This window comes from Haematobia irritans, chromosome 1 (genome assembly GCF_050003625.1).
Source record: "Haematobia irritans isolate KBUSLIRL chromosome 1, ASM5000362v1, whole genome shotgun sequence".
NCBI classification, from domain to species: Eukaryota; Metazoa; Arthropoda; class Insecta; order Diptera; family Muscidae; genus Haematobia; species Haematobia irritans.
In genome coordinates, this window is record NC_134397.1 from 167,092,233 (window position 1) to 167,108,964 (window position 16,732).

At 30.9% G+C, this 16,732-nt stretch overlaps 1 protein-coding gene across 1 annotated transcript in view; it reads right to left on the minus strand.

Moving 5' to 3' along the window:
• The window catches only part of side-IV (sidestep IV transmembrane protein), a 440,483-nt gene that overhangs the window by 39,245 nt on the left and 384,506 nt on the right, over nucleotides 1–16,732 (minus strand). The window contains exons 12-14 of the mRNA XM_075292078.1: nucleotides 15,783–15,906; nucleotides 8,458–8,618; nucleotides 1,609–1,756 (exon numbers count right to left, since the gene is read on the minus strand). Of these exons, the coding sequence (XP_075148193.1) occupies nucleotides 1,609–1,756; nucleotides 8,458–8,618; nucleotides 15,783–15,906 (433 nt within the window). The remainder of the gene's footprint in view (nucleotides 1–1,608; nucleotides 1,757–8,457; nucleotides 8,619–15,782; nucleotides 15,907–16,732) is intronic.

The window sequence follows — 16,732 nt, forward strand, 5'->3', positions numbered from 1 at the left end:
AGCAAAATTCACTCGATCCGGTTGAAATTTGGTACGTGGAGTAAGTATATAGTATCTAACAACCATGCAGGAATTGGTCCATATCAATCCATAATTATATACAGCCCCCATATAAACTGATCCCCAGATTTGAACACCGGAGCCACTTGGAGGAGTAAAATTCGATCCTGTTGAAATTTGGAACGAGGTGTAAGTATTATATACAGCCCCTATATGTTTATATATAGCTTGGAGCATCTTGGAGGAGCAAAATTCATCCGATCCGGCTGAAATGTTAACGTGCTGTTAATATATGACCGCTATCAACCATGCCAAAATTGGTCCATATCGGTATATAGTTATATATAGCCGATTCCTAATCACACAAAAATTTGTCCATATCCGTTCATAATCATGGTTGCCACTCAAGCCAAAAATAATTTACCAAAATTTTATTTCTATAAAAAATTTTGTCAAAATTGTATTACTATAGAAAATTTTGCCAAAATTTTATTACTATAGAAAATGTTGTCACAATTTTATTGTTTTTTATGGCTTTTAATACAATCCTTTTTCGTGTTTCTGCTTTTATCGTTTTATTCCAATATAGGAGCATTTACATGCTCCTGCCATAATTTTAATATATTATTAGAGTTAAAAGAACATCCGCACTGAAAAAAAGCATACTCGGTTCCAAAGATTTTGTCTTTACTTTAAAAAATTTGGTATTGATTCCGAGCCAAAGAAGCGGAGAATACAAGTAAGGATACTTTTAAGACACAATTATCTTTTAAATTTAGGTTTTAATTTTTCGCTTTCTCAGCATTTTTACTTCATATGCTATCAAAGTCCTTTAAAAACGAGTTAACGGCAACTTTATTTCCAAATTAGGACTCGACTTCCAGTAGAAATTATGCTATGTTTGAAGTAAAAAACTTCTTTAAAATAAAGTTTTGAAAAACATGCCCCATATTTGAACGATTTTTTGCTTTGTAGTCAAGATGAAAAAAGACAACAAATTTAAAGACAATTTCATTAAATTTAAAGAATTTTTCGGAATTATTAACCTTAGCCTATAAATTTTTTCTTTCATGTTAAGATACCCATTTTTAAGTCAAATCACTTAATTATAAGGACAATACGACTTCATTGAAAAATTTATCGACTTTTGGACAAGGAAAATAACTTTATTTTAGAAAAATGCGTCTTCTATGCTAAGCAAAATTTGTAATCGTATTTTAAAGACATGAAATCTTTGACCTCACGACAATATTTTTTTCAGTGCGATACTTCACATATATCGCTGGATTAAGTCGTTCTGTTTTATTGAGTTTATATATTTCAGTCTCTTTGATGTTGTTTGCAATCCCTAATCTGTGGAAAAGGGGACGGAATATTTTTTACCGTGTCAAGTGTTTCACAAATTGTCGATATCATTCGCTTTTGGCAAATATCACAAAGTATTAGTTTTGATTTTCTTTGCAATTCCTAATTTATACAGGTCAATTCTTTATCTCGAATACGAATGATGTCCTTAAATACTTATCCATCCCCTTAGCTATGAGTTTCCTATAGTCATTCATGCATTATTTGTTATAGCACAAAAAATGTTTATAATTTAAAACTTACCAGTAAATTTGGCAACACCTTTAAAATTAATATCGTCAATAATTATTGGCTCTGAACGTCCTTTGGCATTAACAGCAAATATAATCATGCGATATGTGGCACTTGGATCTAAATTGTCAATGAAGAAGGTAACAGGACTCGATGTATGCTGTAAGAGAAAATGGGAACTAATTAGAAAAACAAATAGAAATAGATAATGAAATCAATCAGTAAAATTGGCTCATTTATAAATTCTTCAATATTATTTCTATTTGATAAATATAAAGATCGAAGGACCATTGAAAAAAAAAAATTTAAAATTATTTTAGCATATATTTTTATTTATACGAAACATATTTTCTATACATTTCCTAACCTAAAAACCCGTTGATATCAAATAATAGCCGAAAAAAACGTTTAGGACCCATAGCGACTACTAGAAGCACGTTTTACTAATTCCATTTCTGGGTAAGACAAAACAAAAGAAGCAGAAAACATGAAACTTTGTAACAATCATTTTTTCCAGGCAGTTTAAAAGAAATTATAAACAATAAAACTTTGTTCGTCATCCACATATATCTCTGCGCCTACACCCCCCTTCCCCACTGACTAGAGAAAAAACTTTTAATGCAATCCCTTCACCTTATGCTTTGTGCTTCCAGTGAAAAACAAGACCCTTTTAGCAAAATGTAAAAAAAAGAAACAAAAATTATATATAAAGAAAAAGTATAAAAAACAAGGACAAAAACATCATTGCCAGGACATAAAGTTTAAAGTCAATTTCTTATGGGGTAGCTCAACTTATTATTTTAAATTAGAGATGAGTGCTTTGTCTTGTTCTAGCTTGAGGAAGACTTTCAAGGATTTTTTGATTCCAAAAAAAAAAAAAAAATGTTGTTTCTTTTTGGTACAGAACATGAAAACTTTCTTAAAATTGCTGACATTGTAAGATGTCATTAGTATATATGTGTGCATATAAAGACATAAGCAGATGTATGTTTATGCATATATGTACATATATGCATATTTTATGCATGAAGTAGAATGATTATCTAAGCTAACCAGAACCTTGCCGGAATCAAATACTATTAAAAATGTTTTCGTTCAATAAAAACGTAAAAAAATATAAATAAAATAGTTTTTTCTTTTTTTTCATTTAATTATTGGAACGAATAAGGCTTATAAAACATTTAAAGAATGGTTATTATTTTAATTAATTTAAAAATGGTAAAAAGGAACATCTGCATTGCACATTTTTTAATTTTTTTTTTTGTATTTTTTGCAAAAATAGTGGTTGTAACTTAAAAGACATAGTGTGCATTAAACTAAGTTTTTGTTTACAAATAAACAAATTAATTGCAGTATGAAATAGAAATATATTTATACTACACTCAAAAAAAGTGAACTCTCTATTTCACTAAAGCCAATTTAACTTTATTTTAGTTCATGGAATTATTATGTTTTATGAAAGTTTCCTTTACTCTAATAATTTTTTGTGTAAAAATTATACACAAATTAAGCATAAAGATTTTCTAAATTCGTATTTCTCACAAAATAGTTCATTATTTCTTTGAATTTGTAACTTTTACTACAAATGCGTCCATCATGAACTTCGTATGTCACTAAAGACATTCTTGCAATTTTGAACTGCAATTTTTTTCCTTCAAACTACAAAATTTTCTTTAACATGTGAAAAAAATTAATTATGCCTAATAAATTTTCTTGAATTTGTCGAAAAATTTTTACTTATTTTTATGATATCGGCGTTATGCCAACGTTTGTAATACTGTTTAGTTAAAATTTTCTAAAAATATTCAAAATTTTCTAAAATTAACCAAAACTTTTCTTCCTGGAGGGTTCACTGTTTTTTCAGTGTACACAGATGTTTTGTGGAATCTTACCAAAAACGGTAGATTTTTTATTGTTTTGTAGATTGAATTCTTGATGATTTGGTAGATTTTGCTAAATATCCCTCTCCCACTAAGGGGTACTTTACAAATTTCTATAGAAATAAAATTTTGACAAAAATTTCTATAGAAATAAATTTCGACAAAAATTCTATAGAAATAACAATTTGACAAAAATTTCTATAAAAATAAAATTTTCACAAAATTTTAACAAAATAATTTAACAAAATAAAAATTTCAAAAAAATTTTCTATGGAAATAAAAATTTTGAGAGAATTTTTTTGGAAAATGAAATTTTGACACCACTTTCTATGGAAATAAAATTTTGACAAAACTTTCTAGAAATAAATTTTTGACAAAAATTTTATATCGAAAAAAAAATTGACAAAGTTTTTTATAGAAAAAAAAATTTTGAGAAAAATTTCTATATAAATAAAATTTTGAAAAAAATGCCTATAGAAAAAAAAAATTTTAGAAAATTTTGTATAGGAAAAAACTTTGACAAAATTTTCTACAGAAATAAAATTGAGCAAACTAAGACTTTTTGATTTTATAAAATTTTTGTCCGAACGGCGTTTCACATTTCTCTGAAACTACTCGTACTTAGAAAATCTTTTGAAACACTCTGAAATATCACCATTATGAGAAGGGATAATCCACCGCTGAAAAACTTCTTGGCGTTCGGTCGACGCAGGATTCGAACCCACGACCCTTTTTATACAAGGCTGCCATTGCACCACGGTGGCTCCCTTTATCTCTGGTAAATACAAATTATTCTTAAATTAGTAGATTTTGGAATTTTTGGTTTCAGATTGCACAGATTTTCCAGAAAAACATATTTTTTAAAACTGCGCTATGATATTTTTAATGAAACAAACTTGATTTCCTAGAATTCGGTAAATATTTTAAGACGTACGAATTTTTTCTGGTTGTATCTGGAAAGATAATGTGCGCATTTAAGGATTAATATTTCGGGGGAGTAGTATCGCTTCCTTCTACTGAACACTGTGATTGATATGCATTGCAACCTATAATTTCTAAATTCCTCGTCTGGCAACAGACAGATTTATTCAAGTGGCAGTTAATTTTATTCTTTGCAAGCTTACAAACGCACTTTGATCTATTACATTCAGAAATAAAAATATTCGTACTGCATTAAAAATTAATTGGATTAAAAATTAATTGGATCAACTAAATTCGTGATGAAAGCCAAAAATAATTGTTTTCTATACATAAACTCCATATGCAACACAACGAAGAAGACAATTAATTATTTATATACCAGATTTCGAGATTTTATCCATGTTATCATTTTACTTTATTGATTATATTTTTTTAAGATAATTTGTCATTTAATCATTCAAAGCTGAAAGAGAACAAATTGAATATATGCATCTTCAAAGAAAAAGTTTTAACACCCAATCACTTTAATAAATGGAAACTTTAGAATATAATAAGACTTGCTTACATATACATACATAACCTATTTACCCATACACACACTTATCATACCAAACAACTTAACCACAACTGGTTACACCTACACCAATGTGTATAGGTGTGTATATGCATCACCTTCATATACTTATTGCAATATGAGCTCTACTTCTTTGCTATCTAGGTTTGTAGTTGATTTTTCGTTTAGCTTCGCCAGGAACCGGAAGTATATGGAATACAAAAAATTTTTCTTGTAGAAACTTTTTAAATTTTGGCAATTGATATTTGCTGCTAAACCACAATCATAGTGGCGTAGAAAAGTACGAAGGAACACAAATTAGAAAGAATATTCGTTTTACAAAAACCGAATAAAATAAAATGTATATACACACTGAGAAAAAGTTAAAGTACTGGACAAAGTTGAACTTCATATTCTATTTGGTTAGATATAGGGGCAAACTGTTATTTTATGCACACATAGACTATTCAGTCCACTTTGATACCACTAGTGGTGAACTTCTCTCTTATCATACGTGCTGCGTGCATCCATATTTTAGCTCAATGACAAAGAGATCCTCCTTTTTATAGAAGTGTTCGAAACTGGGATTGAATTCATGACCCTCCCTTCCTCAGGGAAATTCTAAATTCCTTTCGAATTTTGTTAATAGAAATCGTTGAAGTCCTCTATCTCCTGTGCTACCAACCACATTGTGTTATACAAAATGGTATTTGAAAGGTGACAGTTTAAATTATATTTACCAAAAAATAGGCGAAGATGAAATAAGATCATCATGTTTAAAAATGAGTTGAAAAAGAAATTCTCTATATTTTGAATATATGATACAACGAAAAATGCTAATCAAGCTACAATTGAAAATAATTAAGTTTGAGAAGTCGATGCTGTGTAAGTTCGTGTAGCACAACAATGTTTCGATCGCTTCCATTCCATTTCGATGTGAAAGATGCAATTCCATATGTTCGAGCTTTCATCGAAAATTCTTTGAAATTATGAAAAGGATTGACCAGGACTTTAAACAAAATAAGAAGATATGAAACAGCCAAGGAATTAAACATTCATTATCACAGTTGCTGTATAATTTCGTGTAGCACAACAATGTTTCGGTAACTTCAATTCCATTTCGACGCGAAAAGTGCTCCTCCCTTTGGTTGAGTTTTCATTGAAAAGTCTCTCAAAATTTTGCGAAAAAGTGGGGATCCTGGAATTTTTTTTTTTTGGATTTGACTCATCATGAAACACCCATACATTCGACTACTGTTTACATTCGGGATCATACACGTAAATGTATGATTCGTCACCAGTCACGATGCCCTAAACGTGTTTCGAAGCACCGCAATCGACCGAACCTTTTTGGAGCGATTGACAAATGGTGTGGAATTCAATGCGAACAACCTTTTTGGACGACCATTACGAAATTCGTCTGATTCTAATTAACAATTACAAAATCAGATATTTCGCTAGTTCGACTTCTACATAAAATTTTTGTATTTTACATTAGTCTCTTTAATTTTGTAAAAAGTTTTCGGGAAACGTTATTGATTTTTTCTTTTTATTTCCACGTGAAACGATTCAGTTTGGTCGAGAACTTGATTCTAAACTGTATTATCAACAGCCAGGCATCAAATCAAAAAAAAAAAACGCAGAAAAAACCCAAAAGTTTCACACTGAATGAATATCGTCACAAAAAGTGAGGTGACTTAACAATATAATTGATTTTTATACCCTCCACCATAGGATGGGGTGGAGGGTATAAAAATCATTCATGTCATTCCGTTTGTAGCACATCGAAATATTGCTCTAAGACTCCATAAAGTATATTCTGGGTCGTGGTGAAATTCTGAGTCGATCTAAGCATGTTCGTCCGACCGTCTGTTGAAATCACGCTAACTTCCGAACGAAACAAGCTATCGACTTGAAACTTGGCACAAGTAGTTGTTATTGATGTAGGTCGGATGGTATTGCAAATGGGCCATATCAGTCCACTTTTACGTATAGCCCCCATATAAACGGACCCTCAGATTTGGCTTGCGGAGCCTCTAAGAGAAGCATATTTCATCCGATCCGGCTGAAATTTGGTACATGGTGTTTGTATATGGTCCGGTTCAAATGTGGAACGTGGTGTTAGTACACGCAGAGAAGGAATATGATCACCTCAAACATGTTTCAAGAGCAAAATGTTATTTTTGTATGGTGACCATGTAACATGTTTGTCACTAAAATGTTATTTTGTCGTCAAATCAGATACATGCTTGCCGAAATCAGATACATGATTTCCAAGAAAATAACATGGTTGCGAAAACCATGTTACATGGTCACCACCCAAAAATAACATTTTGCTCTTAAAACATGTTTGAGGTGATCATATTCCTTCTCTGGGTTTATATGCCGCTAACAACCATACCAAAATTGGTCCATATCGGCTATTGTTATATATAGCCGATCCCCAATCACACAAAAATTGGTCGTGGTTGCCACTCGAGCCAAAAATAATCTACCAAAATTTTATTTCTATAGAAAATTTTGTCAAAATTTTATTTCTATAGAAAATTTTGTTAAAATTTTATTTCTATAGAAAATTTTGTTAAAATTTAATTTCTATTGAAAATTTTGTTAAAATTTTATTTCCATTGAAAATTTTGTCAAAATTTTATTTCTATAGAAAACTTTGTCAAAATTTTATTTCTATAGAAAATTTTGTCAAATTTTTATTTCTATAGAAAATTTTGTCAAAATTTTATTTCTATAGAAAATTTTGTCAAAATTTTATTTCTATAGAAAATTCTGTCAAAATTTTATTTCTATAGAAAACTTTGTCAAACTGAATTATATACGTATTTAATCGGTCTTTTTTAATTTAATATATACCACGTATGGACTTACTGATAATTTAGAAGACGGTGTTAGGAGTATTTCAGATGCATACCTTGCCATCGGTAAGCGTTACCGCAACCAAAGTAATTCGATTGTGGATGGCAGTGTTCAGAAGAAGTTTCTACGCAATCCGTGGTGGAGGGTACATAAGCTTCGGCCTGGCCGAACTTACGGCCGTATATACTTGTTTTTATTTGAATCAATTAATTTTTTTAATTACCACGGTTGAAGCAATTTCAAATATAACTTAATTGATTCGTTCCATAACCCATTATTACTGCTTTTCTTATTTTCCAATATTTTATTTCTTTACGTGTAACTATATTTCAAAGAATCTCAAACAGAGAAAAACAAAAACCCCCCACAGTAGATCAGCAAAAGTTTATCTTCTGCCAAAGACGTTGTGACCAAAAACATAAACCCCCCTAGGATACACTGGCATTAATTTTTTAAGACATAAACGACCACACGTACTCTATCTGGCAAATAATTATTTTCACATTATATAATTGAGCTACATTGCCAAAACTTTTATATATGACTTTTTACAACAAAATTTTCCTTTTCAATGACATAGCATTTATCCTGTGACAAGGGAGAGAAGAGCATATGTGTGTGTGTGTTGATAAAACTTACCTGCAAAGTTATATTTCGTGCCAAACGCAAATTGTTTAATTCCACCAACTCCAACATGAAACTTTGTGGAAGGCCACCATCGAAACCCTCAATGCAATCCACTTGTAAAGAATCTGCTGATTGGTTGGTTATCGAGCAATTTTGTAATGGAAATGGTCGTCCTGATATTTGTTTTGGAGAAAAAAAAACAAAAACAGAAGATGAGTACAAAAAGTTTTATCTTGTCAATGGTTTTAGTTTACACTTAAATATGTATCAAGTTAGAAACTTAACATACACTCAAAGAAATTTGTTGTGGGTGGAGATGATGTGAAAGTTTTAATGTTATATTTTTATTTATTGAACTACTCGTAAGCTTGTTTTGGATTAATCATTATCGAAAGATTTAAATTAATATAAATTGGAAATTATATACAATTTATAACCAGGTATTATTGAAATTTTGATTTTAGAAAGAACCAAGTGATCTTAGCAAAAAAAAGTTCAGCTTCTAAAAACGTGCTTTTGATTCACTCTTGGTATTGGTTGATACGTTGTGCCTATGAACTCATATGAATTTGAAAAAAAAATATATATATACATTTTCATGTATTTTTCTTACTTTATTTTAATATATTGTTTCATAATTTTTTTTCATCTTTTGAGAGTTGAAGCAATCACAGTTTCGGGGTTGTTAGAAGATTTAATGGTTTATACTTTTCTGGCGGATGGTTTATACTTTTTTGCGCATCGATATTTTTTGAACCAGTTAACTTATCACAGATCCAATTACAAACGACTATTCGTCATCTTAATACCCTTCATTTAAGAACGATATAATCGGTCATTTCTAACTCGAGATATAATTTGTTTATTGAAAAAACAGCGAAAAAACTAAAAATAACGAGATATCTCAAAACCGGTTCCATAAAAAATTTGTAAACATTTTTGTTTTCGAATTCAGCAGATGTAATTTGATTCAGCAGATCAAATTACATAAGTCGACTCTCATCAAGAAATAACGCTTATTTTTTATGAAATTTGATTCTGGAAATAATCGTTTACTAAAGGTAGACGTCGAACTAAAATACAAAACTCAGAGTTTATCGGTTCTATTCTCAAATAATCGTATAAAGAGTCATGTGATAAAAGATATTTTGTTAATTAAATAATACGTTTTGTAGTGTGTCAGCTGTTTGCATTCTTCAGTACGTCTCAAAACAAAGTTTGACTTTCAGAGGAAACATATGACAAAGTAGATAGAAATGTTATTGAAATAGAGACAACCGGATAACCGATGTTTCAAAGTCAGGTAATCTTAAATCAGATTTTAAAACCGAGAATGCCAATTTCTTCACTATACGTTTAGGAATTTATATCGGGATCCGGTTAGCCGATTAAGCGGTGTAGGTTTTGGACACCCTACACACACACAAAAAAAAATCTGATTCAATCACGAAATTAATTGATCCAATTAAGTTTTTAATTGAAATGTCACAGAAATTATAGTATCAATTAAAAAATTAATTGAAATTCAATTAAAAGCTTAATTAATCCAACTAAAAAATTATTTGATACTATTAATTTTTGTGATTGATTTTTGTTTCAATTAAAAAATTCATTGAATTAACTAAATTTTTAATTGAATATTTTTTAAAAATCAATAAAAATTTTAATTGAAAAATGTTCGTGAAATTTTTTTGAGTGTAGATACTAATATTTTTAAATTTTTTTTATTATCTGAGCAGTAGACAAATCGGAAGTCAAAAATTTATCTCCCTAAAAGTCAATTATTGAGATTTCAAAAAAGGATTTTTTAAGGTTTGAAGCATTATCTTTGTAATAAAAAATACATCTGGTTTTCTGAGAGTTCGACAACATTTACAGATTTTTAAAATTTATTTTTATTGTTAACTAATCGGCTTCTGATGAAGGTAATTATTGTCTAATCGAAGGATTTTTTATTCTGAAAAACAAATCAGGACTTTAACACCTTATTCATTTAACGTTAAAATGTCGAGATCTCAATTATTGTATAGCTAAATTTCTAAAAAATTTTAAAAGTCTTAACCCTTTCACTACCGATGTCCAGTTAGAAGGACATTCGAAAAAGACACCAAATTCTATTTACCCACTTAGTTTCGATTTACTTTTCAATGTTATTTTAAAGTAGAGCCTTGAATCTAAATAAGCTATAAATATTTTCCATATTGGTGAGTCAAAAATACATTTATATAAACTTCTTTAACAATAAACGAAAAATACGAAAATTTGATACAATGGTTCTACTGTATGTTTCTGGTAAATGGATATTCATACAAAAACTATGGCTGATACTTTTTCCGGTTCTTTATTGTATTTTTCCTTACACTTTGAAAAATATTATAGGCCAAATAGCGCTTATTTTCGTAAGGCCATTTGGTCACAATTCAAGAATTAAGTTTTCAAAACAAGCTTATATAGCTCTTGAAGTAATTGATGTAGGTTTTCAAAATGACAATTTTTGTTCTACATGTTGTTAGTACAAGTAAAAACAGAAGAACAACAAGTATATACGGCCGTAAGTTCGGCCAGGCCGAATCTTATGTACCCTCCACCATGGATTGCGTAGAAACTTCTACGAAAGACTGGCATCCACAATCGAATTACATGGGTTGGGTATATTAATCGTTTCTAAATTGTGAGTTAGTCCATACATGGTGGAGAGCCAGAATTGAATTATGGGGGTCGCTTATATGGGGGCTATATACAATTATGAACTTGATATGGACCAATTTTTGTGTGATTGGGGATCGATTTATCTGAGGGCTATATAACTATAGACCGATATGGACCTAGTTAGACATGGTTGTTAACGGCCATATACTAGCACAATGTACCAACTTTCAACTGATTCGGATGAAATTTGCTCCTCCAAGAGGCTCCACAACCAAATCTCGGGATCCAAATTTCCAAACAGATCGGATGAATTTTGCTTCTCCAAAAGGCACCGGAGGTCAAATCTGGGGATCGGATTATATGGGGGCTATATATTATTATGGACTGATATGAACCAATTCCTGCATGGTTGTTGGATACCATATACTAACATCACGTACCAAATTTCAACCGAATCGGATGAATTTGGCTCTTCTCCGCTCCGGCGGTCAAATCTGAGAATCGGTTTATATGGGGGCTATATATAATTATGGACCGATTTCGACCAATTTTTGCACGGGTGTTTGAGGCCATAAATTAACACCATGTACCAAATTTCAGCCGGATCGGGTGAAACTTGCTTCTCTTAGAGGCTCCGCAAGCCAAATCGGGGGATCGGTTTATATGGGGGCAATATATAATTATGGAACGATGTGGACCAATTTTTGCATGGTTGTTAGAGATCATATGCTGACACCATGTACCACATTTCAGCTGGATCGGATGAAATTTGCTTTTCTTAGAGTGTCCGCAAACCAAATCTGGGGATCCGTTTATATGGGGGCTATACGTAAAAGTGGACCAATATGGCCCATTTGTAATACCATCCGACCTACATCAATAACAACTACTTGTGCCAAGTTTCAAGGCGTTAGCTTGTTTCGTTCGAAAGTTAGCGTGGTCTCAACAGACGGACGGACGGACATGCTCAGATCGACTCAGAATTTCACCACGACCCAGAATATATATACTTTATGGGGTCATAGAGCAATATTTCGATGTGTTACTAACGGAATGACAAAGTTAATATACCCCCATCCTATGGTGGAGGGTATAATGAAATTTTTTAACATTAGGTTTATTTCGGTAGTGAAATGGTGAAAAGTATTTTGCAAAAGAAAATATTGTTAGGGACTTATGATTTGTGATTAACGGAACACCGAATTTAAATTCGAATTGTAATTCGAGAAACTTTCTTTAATTGGTTTCCAAATAAAGAAGAACGTTTTTGTATAAGGAATGTAATATTGTATTATAAAGAATGCAATGCATTTAGTAACATTGCTTATATGTTATGTCATCGCCAGAGATCATACAGTGTAAGCTACGATCAAAAATATTCACAAGAATATGTGAATAACTGAAAACTACTCTCGTTTCTATTTTTGTGTTAAGCCGATATCAATGAATGCTGTTTTTTTTTTGTCCAAATTAATTATTCTGCATATTATTACAATTTTCATATGAGTTTAGTGGACATGAAGAATAAGGAATTAGTATTAATTAAGTTATTGAAATGAAAATACAAGATCACAATCCAAAAAAGCCTGACTATACACATGTTTCTTCGCTGGCTAAATCAAATTTCCATGGCCTTGCATTTCTAATTTTTTCTATATCCCCAAAAGTATGCAACAAATAAGATATTTAAATTCTTTTTCTGCAATGTGTTATACTCTCTTTATCATTTAACAGTTTAGTAGAAATACACAATAATATATGATTTAATGCCTATTTTCAATATTGTTATGTATTCAAATATGATATATATTGATTAACTTTAGACTTACATCTCACAAAGTTTGTAAAATCCAACAATGACAATAAGTTATTTTTATAACCTAAAGTGTTTTTGTTATATTTTATTTTTTTTTTTATATTTTATGTTAGTAAAATATTATTGTTTTCTTTTTCAAATTTCTATACAAATAAGCAATTAAAATTTTCTCGCGTAACTTTACATTCAAATATTTACCCTGCGGAGTTCTGCATTTAACAAAATTATCCATTGGACATATAATCCTTTTTACACTAGCAATTGTTATGCAATATGAAATTATAGCAGATTAGGTTTAACATGGAAGATTATTCAACTGGCAATACCACGCAATATAGCAATTAACAATATTGGAACAGGAGTAAAAAGACGAATAGACAGTGGTCCTGGGGTATTTATTCAAAAAAATTATATTAGAGGTCCCAGCAAACAATTTTTGGAAATAACATACTACCAAATTCATTACACTTAATAAACATTGAACATTTTTTGTAGTAAATCGTCATTATCATTTTTACTCCTCATTTTTTCAGTTCTTTTGTTCTACAGAAAAATAAGATATTTTTTGCAAAAAAATTAGATTTTCAAAATTTTAATGAATATAAAGCAAACTTACAAAAAAAGTTTAAAAAATATTTTTTAAAATTTTTTTGTAACAATTTGCTCTGACAGTCTGTCAGATATTGGATAAAAATAACATATAGTTAGTCTAGCCTCTGGTTGAAATTTTTACTATAGACGTTTATGAAATTACCACACTATAGTAAATTGTTCTTGTATCAGGTTGTGAGGTTAAATACTTATCGAAACACGATATCAAATTCACAATTTCTTTTACGATTTTACACAACACAGAAAAAATATAACGAAATGTTTTCCAATTAAGATATTAATTGAACTTTACAAAATATTCATTTAAAAACTTTTTAATTGAAACAAAAATGAATCACAAAAATTAATTTTATCAAATAAGTTTTTAATTGACTTTGGTGATTGATACTATTATTTCTGTGATTGAAAATTAAAGAATTCGTGGTTGAACCAAATAATTTTTTTTTCTAAAAGTAAATTGTTACTGCAATTTTTAAGATACCTTCTTGGTCGTTTGTAAAGAAGGCACATTATTTTATTGCATTATTCTTATGTTCCTCATGGGATACCATTGCAAATTAAATATAAACCATATTATGTCCTGTTTTCGCATTTTTATATCCCAAAAAGTAGACAATATTATTATTCATAAATTAATATATTCACAAAAGTATTCGTTTTTCTGCTTTCTTTAGCTTTTTGATTTAATGTTTAAAATTAAAACAATGAAGTTAATTTCTTGATTTGTTATTTGCGTTTTGCTTTTATGTATGTCCATGGAAACATTTCAAGAAAACTACTTATATGGGGGCTATATACAATTATGAACTTGATATGGACCAATTTTTGTGTGACTGGGGATCGATTTATCTGAGGGCTATATATAACTATAGTCCGATATGGACCTAGTTAGACATGGTTGTTAACGGCCATATAATAGCACAATGTACCAAATTTCAACTGACTCGGATGAAATTTGCTCCTCCAAGAGGAGCCACCGTGGTGCAATGGTTAGCATGCCCGCCTTGCATACACAAGGTCGTGGGTTCGATTCCTGCTACGACCAAACACCAAAAAGTATTTCAGCGGTGGATTATCCCACCTCAGTAATGCTGGTGACATTTCTGAGGGTTTCAAAGCTTCTCTAAGTGGTTTCACTGCAATGTGGAACGCCGTTCGGACTCGGCTATAAAAAGGAGGTCCCTTGTCATTGAGCTTAACATGGAATCGGGCAGCACTCAGTGATAAGAGAGAAGTTCACCACTGTGGTATCACAATGGACTGAATAGTCTAAGTGAGCCTGATACATCGGGCTGCCACATAACCTAACCCAACCTAAGAGGCTCCAAAACCAAATCTCGGTATCGGTTTATATGGGGACTGATATGGACCACTTTTGGCATGATTGTTAAATATCATATACTACCACCACATACCAAATTTCAACCAGATCGGGTGAATTTTGCTTCTCCAAAAGGCACCGGAGGTTAAATCTGGGTATCGGTTTATATGGGGGCTATATATAATTATGATATGAACCAATTCCTGCATGGTTGTTGGATACCATATACTAACATCACGTACTAAATTTCAACCGAATCGGATGAATTTTGCTCTTCTAAGGGGCTCCGGAAATCAAATCTGGGGATCCGTTTATATGGGGACTATATATATTTATGGACCGATTTCGTCCAATTTTTGCATGGGTGTTTGAGGCCATATGTTAACACCACGTACCAAATTTCAACTGAATCAGATGAATTTTGCTCTTCCAAGAGGCTCCGGAGATCAAATCTGGTGATCGGTTTGTATGGGGGCTATATATAATTATGGACCGATGTGGACCAATTTTTGCATGGTTGTTAAAGACCATATACTAACACCATGTACCAAATTTCAGCCGGATCGGATGAAATTTGCTTCTCTTAGAGGGTCCGCAAGCCAAATTTGGAGGTCCGTTTATATGGGGGCTATATGTTAAAGTGGACCGTAAAGTTAATATACCCCCATCCTGTGGTGGAGGGTAAAAAACGAATACTTTTGTGAATCACTGTACTACAGAAAAATCTATTCTACCAAATTTCTTTGAGTGTTCAAACCTTTTTGATTATTTGTATGGCCCAAATGACTGATATGTAAGTAAATTAAGTGAATTGCTCACTGTGGTCGTGGCCATTATTGTGTTTACATGTTTGACATTTTTGTTTTTCAACGAAAACGCTGGGATTTATTCTATGCGTTTACCTCATCGAATATACACGTATTTTTTGTCCAAACTTACCTGCAGCAACCACTTGAAAAACACAGGGCGATTTTTGCATACCAATGGAGTTGCGAGCCCAACATGATATTGTTCCATAATCCAAATCCGTTGTGGGGGTATAGTTTAAACGTGACATGCCAGTCTGAAAAACGAAGTTAAAAAAACTCGATGAGTGTTATATGCCATTCAATATTCAAGAGTACCAAAAATTGATAGAATTCACGTGAAAAATGTGGGGGGGGGGGGTTGTTAGAGTTCAATTTAACTACATGCTATTGATAAAGCCTCAAGGGTGCTATGTTGGAATTTTTATTAATACTTTCTAAAGATATACAAACGAATCAATTTGAAATATTTTTTTGATAATAGCATCCTTTTGCATGTTGTAGTTATAGAAAACCCTGACAATATATAGGGCAATTATATTGATCAATAGAAAATATTTCAATGTATTCACGGATTTAAATGTTCTCCCAATATGGGAAAAACATTGAAAGCTAACGGAGATTTTAACGAATTTACTGTCTTTAAAATAGAATTTACCAATCTCGTATAGTTTATTTAGATCACGTTTTATTAGATTAAGGAAAATTTAATATTTTTCAAACACATTTGAAAGAAGCCGCAAGATAAAATTTCCGTACCCTCTTCCTAATTAAAACTTATACATTTTTTTTAAACAGAACCACATACCAAATTGCATTTTCAGTGGTCGATTTTATGTGTATAATTTTTTTATAAAAATTAAAATATTCCATTTCTAAGAAATACAACAAAACAATATAAAGTTTAAAAATCCTTTTTCTTTTACCACATATGGGCCATTTACTTTTCATACCTATTCATTGTCCTCTGAAAGTATTATATACGTGTAATCAAAACTTTTCCAAAAGTTTTATAAGTTGAAACATTTTTTTTTATTTTAATGCCTATTCTCACAAAAAAATGTTGGTTTTTGTTACAAAAAA